Raw genomic sequence first — 5,683 nt, 5'->3', positions numbered from 1 at the left:
ATGCGTCCTGGTCAAGCTTTACACACCAGCTAAGCACCATCTTTTTTGCTCCATTACGATAGGTTTTGATTATGATTAAAAACATGATATTTCTCATGTCTGTCATCCCTGACACAAATAGATGAAGACGTATATATGTATCACATTTCATATAATTCTTTACGCTTGCTCAAATATACAGTATGACCTCGATTTTAACAGATGGTTTATACACAGTAATGATCATATGCTCAGATGATACACGAACATAAAATGGACATTTTTTTTGTAAATCATTACCAATAAATGTATTCTGTGATGACTTACCTTCTGTGTTTGAAAGATGGGGCGAACGACGCAGAGCGACTCATTCCGGGCTCTGAGGAGCAGTTTGCTTGTTAGGAGAGGATTGTGGTGAGGGACCAGCAGTGTTCCAATGGCCTCTTACTGGTAAAAGGATTGTGGTGAAGAAGGAGCAGCAGTAGCAACAGGATTGAGGAGCAAGTTGGGTTCCGATAAACTCATTTCTCCGGATATGTTTCGTTATCATACTTTTCCTTGATCCACCATCATGTTCATTATAGGTTTGTCTACTTATCACTAATGTTTTTAAGCCAGTTTTCTTACGCTAGGCTAACGTATCCACACCTGAGCTCTAAGCTCAGTACCATGAATGATTTCGTCCACTTAAGTCTGCTATACGAACCGTTTCTATAGAGCTTCCTCTACTGTACTGATTCTATATACTTTATGTCAGCAACTGATGCACCACCGGTTCAAACATCGAGATTAAACGTTTTTTCGAAAATCATTCCAAGCTTTTCCTTGTTTTGAAGAATATCTGACACTCTTTCTTCACCCTATTTTCTCCACACAAGGGGTCAACCGACACACCAAACTCTAGCTACCACAATTAATTCTTTATGCAACACAAATTCACTCATTTTCTTTTCACGTCACTTATGATATTCTCAGGGGTCAAAGTAGCTTACTTCTGTTCTATCAATACGCTAATAATGCACAAACAAAGACTGCCATGAAGGGGAAACATGCGCAATAACGTCTATGTTGTCAAATAGTTTGAGAAAGGCACATCCACAGAGCGTTGGACGAATCCACTTCAAAGCAGAACTGCTTTCTCGTGATTGGCTGGCAGCTTATGCTGCGTCCGAACACCGTTAAATCAAGGCCCGTCGAATAGAGGCTTGATATTGTTCACATTTACTATATCCTCATTTAGTTTATTTCATTCATCCACTACTCGTGTACTATAGTCCTTCTTTACATCCTTTCCAACGAGTTTGATTAATAGTTTCTGAGCCTACGGTGGGTCTGTCCCTACTACATGATTCGACGAGCTGTTGCAAGTGTGAAACGATGGTTAGTATTTGCAGCTCTTATTTGTCATGTCCAACAGTTCTTCGAAAGAAGCAGGGACAGAGTGACAAGGGGTCATTGCGCGCACATGTGTGTGTGTGTGTGTGTGTGTGTGTGTGATATTTCTTTCCTTTATTCCCCTGATGATGTGGTTATCATACGAAAGTGCACTTGGGAACTCATCGCGTTTCGCTTCCTTGTGGCCAGGTGAGGGTATTCCCTCAAAGGCCCAGTCCTCTGTTCTTAACGCTACCTCGCTAATGCGGGAAATGGCGAATAGTTGAATGAATATATATATATATATATATATATATATATATATATATATATATATATATATATATACAGTTACATGACTCCATGTTTCTCTCTGCCTGACACTGTCATGTAGTGAACTGGCGCCCTGATTCCAAACCAGGAACCTCAGCCAGGGGCGGGAGCAGTCACCTCGTCTTCGTCGACTGTCTCAGGCCCTGAATGGAACGTAGGTGCAAGCCCTCCCACGCAGTGGACGCTCCCGGCAGTGTGGGAGTGTGGGGTTGAGAGTGGTAGCGTGGGGTTTCAGGCGTGGGAGGAGCAGGGTGGGGAGGGAAGAAGTGTGGTGGTGTGGGTGTGGAGTGAGGAATGGGGAGAGGGAATTCCTAGAGGGAAAAGGAGAAAGAGGGGTGATAGCGTGGGTGCGAGGTGACAAGGGAGTGAGAGTCACGTGTGTGTGTGTGTGTGTGTGTGTGTGGGAGGTGTGTGGACGTGGGAGTGTGTGGGAGGGGAGCATCCGATGCTCTACGACGTAATCCGCTGGGAGAGAAAAGGATACAGTTTGTCTTGAATTTCTAATTAGTATAGATGGAAACACGATGGCAAAGTAGGAGGCTTGTGTAGATGGAAACTAGATAGTTAGATAGAAGGCATCTCGCCTCCCACTGCTCCCATAGGCACGTCAGCCGACTGGGATAATATCCATGGAGGAACATCATGTATCATAGAAAGTACACTGATACAGAAATTCTATTGGGAAGGATGAATGGAAAATACATTCTCATCTGATCTTGTCTTATTAGGAATGTTGTATGTAAAGACCAGTCTTGAACGGACATATGATTAAATTCCCTTATGATTACTGTCATTTATATATTTTGTGTCAAGAAGTGATTTAAATGTGGTGGTAATCACAAAACATATTTGGTTGGTTGTTCAACTCATTATTCTGCAACTTAACCGATAAGGAATCGTTTGTATCTTCTTCCCTTGAACTTCACGACCTTATTTCTGTCGCAGGGAGCTCTGTATAACCTGAAGAAATTGTTATAAATTCATATCATTGAAATTATTAGATAATTTGAGAACCATCAGATCTCGTCTCCTAAACGTGTGATCATTTCTGGGAAATTAAGTTTGTTTCTGTGACACTTCTTCGTAAAGTTCATTTCTGAGGGAGGGAAGTAGTTTTGTCGCTTCTCTGTGTATATGTTCTAGTTTTTCTTTGTCTCTTATTATAAGATTCGGTGGCAAGAAAACGGGCCTAAAGTATCCGTTATGTATCTATTATTCTATTCATTTGAGGAATATCTTTTTTTAAGGATTCTTCTTCGTGTTGTGAGATATTCCATTCCATTTCCTTTCCTTTTTTTCATTGATCTTTATTTCACTAACTGAAGATTTCCCTCGCAACTGAGTCTCTCTGACGAGGAGCACATACTGGGATTAAGGGAGTACCACTTGGAGGGGAGGAAGAGGGGACATATTGGGGTCAGGGGAGCACTACTGACGGAGGGAGGGGCGACGTACTAACGTTAGGGGATCACTACTGAAGGAGGGAGGGGCGACGTACTGGGGTCAGGGAAGCGCTACTGACGGAGGGAGGAGGCGACGTACTAACGTTAGGGGATCACTACTGAAGGAGGGAGGGGCGACGTACTAGGGTCAGGGGAGCACTACTGAAGGAGGGAGGGGCGACGTAGCTGGGGTCAGGGGAGCAGCTACTGAAGGAGGGAGGGGCGACGTACTGGGGTCAGGGGAGCACTACTGAAGGAGGGAGGGGCGACGTGCTAGGGGTCAGGGATCGCTACTGACGGAGGGAGGGGCGACGTACTAACGTTAGGGGATCACTACTGAAGGAGGGAGGGGCGACGTACTGGGGTCAGGGGAGCACTACTGAAGGAGGGAGGGGCGACGTACTGGGGTCAGGGGAGCACTACTGAAGGAGGGAGGGGCGACGTACTGGGGTCAGGGAGCACTACTGAAGGAGGGAGGGGCGACGTGCTGGGGTCAGGGAAGCGCTACTGACGGAGGGAGGGGCGACGTACTAACGTTAGGGGATCACTACTGAAGGAGGGAGGGGCGACGTACTGGGGTCAGGGAAGCACTACTGAAGGAGGAGGAGGAGGAGGAGGATAAGAGGACGGCCGGGTACGAGAGCAGTGCCAGGATGGGAGGCCATCAAGCGGGCCGCAGACGGAAGACGATTAGGTGGTCGTTGGAAGTTTTATGGTATCTAAATCTACAGGTGATCACCCTCACTTAGATCTCTAGATGCTGACCCAGGCAGATGGAAGAGAGGGAGGTGATGGGTGGTGGTGGAGAGAGGGAAGAGGTAGACCGTGACAGCAAGGGTACACCACCCTCTGTACCCTGCCAAGCCCAGGAGGTAGGGAAAAGTACCACCCTCCTCCTCCTCCGATCTATATATATAAGGTACCTATGGTACTGAATCTTGAGAGGGATGAGGGACGAAAGGGGACAGGGGTCTCTTCGAGGGGGACGGTGGGGGTCTTCAGGGGGTCTTTGGGGGACGTGAGGGACGGGAAGGTCTTCTCAAAGGGAAGGGGATTTCAGATATCAAAATCATTTTTGGGTCTTCCTTCTTCAGTCATCTTGAAACCATACTCCGCTCCCTGTTACTTAACACAGGAGGGGAAGTCCTACTCAATTGGTATACTATATATATATATATATATATATATATATATATATATATATATATATATATATATATATATATATATATATATATATATACTGCATTCCAGATGACCTACGCTTCCCTTTATCCGCCGGCTGGAACGGTAGAAGCCAAGGTCAGGTTTATTTTTGTCTTCTTGACCTTTTATAGTTCATGATGTGTTCACCAGGGGAGCTGTGTCGGCTGCCTACAGTTGTGGCTTGTGGTTGGTGGGTTGTGGCGTCTATAACTCGTGGGTTTCAGTACCAATAATTGGCTGTAATTCTTTTCAATATTGTCAATATTAGTGTTGGTGATTGATGCTATCTAAACTCATTTTTTTCCCGGATATTCAATTATCTCCAGGACCCATTAGGATTAAGATGGCGTTTTATCCGATTTCCAGAGAAGATTGACCTAGTTATCCGGATTTTTACCTCCCAATATAAGTCAAGGTCAGAGTATTTTTTCAGGAATCCGACGTCTGTAATTCATGAGTCTGTCACCAGGGGAGATGTATACGATGTTTACAATTGTTTGCTTGTGGCCAATTGTTTGTTTTCTACTGCTGGTGATTCTTGTGGGTGATAACAAGTCAAATCTTTATCATATGTCGTCTTTGTCGTCTTCTACTACTACTGCAAAGGATAATACCATCTGAAGTATCGAATTTATTCGGTTATCTGATAATTTCCTGGTCTCATACACGCACATATACATACGTATACATATCAACACATACAAAAGAAGGAATAGAGAAGGGGGCCAGGTGAGGATATTCCCTCAAAGGCCCAGTCCTCTGTTCTTAGCGCTACCTCGCTAATGCGGGAAATGGCGAATAGTATGAAAAAAAAAATATATATATATATATATATATATATATATATATATATATATATATATATATATATATATATATATATATACGTATTCATGCTTGCCTTCATCCATTCTTGGTGCTACCCCGCCCCACGTTTGTGTTCTTATGATCTTGTGTATGTGGCTGTATTTTCGCTACATCTTAGCAACCTTCCCCTTACATAACTACTCACTCTATGGAGAATTAGGTTAAGCATGTTCTTCATGCAACGATATCTATAATTTCCCTCCCTATATTTTCACCCGCTCCTCCCTCCCCCTTCTTTATCATGCTATGACTGCTGCATCCCTCCCAGCCTGGCTTGGCGCCTGACCTAGAAACCTTTCTGGCAAGGAGCCCGACACTAGCGGGAAAAAAATGCATGTGACGATCCCCATATACGAGGAACAGAGGTGACGCATGGCAATACGAGGCTGGGGGATGCCCGACCGTGGGTGGTGGGCGGCTCCATTCATACAGTTAGGAGCGTCCGTTAGCGATGCTCCACATACCTCCAGAATTTTATATTT

At 44.6% G+C, this 5,683-nt stretch overlaps 1 protein-coding gene across 1 annotated transcript in view; it reads right to left on the bottom strand.

The window, feature by feature from the left end:
• LOC139765987 (uncharacterized) overlaps positions 1-365 on the bottom strand; it is a 67,202-nt gene extending 66,837 nt beyond the window's left edge. Inside the window, exon 1 of the mRNA XM_071694020.1 lies at positions 307-365. Coding sequence (XP_071550121.1) covers positions 307-350 — 44 coding nt within the window. The 5' untranslated portion in view covers positions 351-365. The remainder of the gene's footprint in view (positions 1-306) is intronic.
• Positions 366-5,683: the final 5,318 nt, after the last annotated feature.

This window comes from Panulirus ornatus, chromosome 56 (genome assembly GCF_036320965.1).
Source record: "Panulirus ornatus isolate Po-2019 chromosome 56, ASM3632096v1, whole genome shotgun sequence".
Lineage (NCBI taxonomy): Eukaryota > Metazoa > Arthropoda > Malacostraca > Decapoda > Palinuridae > Panulirus > Panulirus ornatus.
The sequence above is the reverse complement of the archived record's forward strand: the minus strand, read 5'-3'. Positions and strand labels throughout refer to the sequence as shown.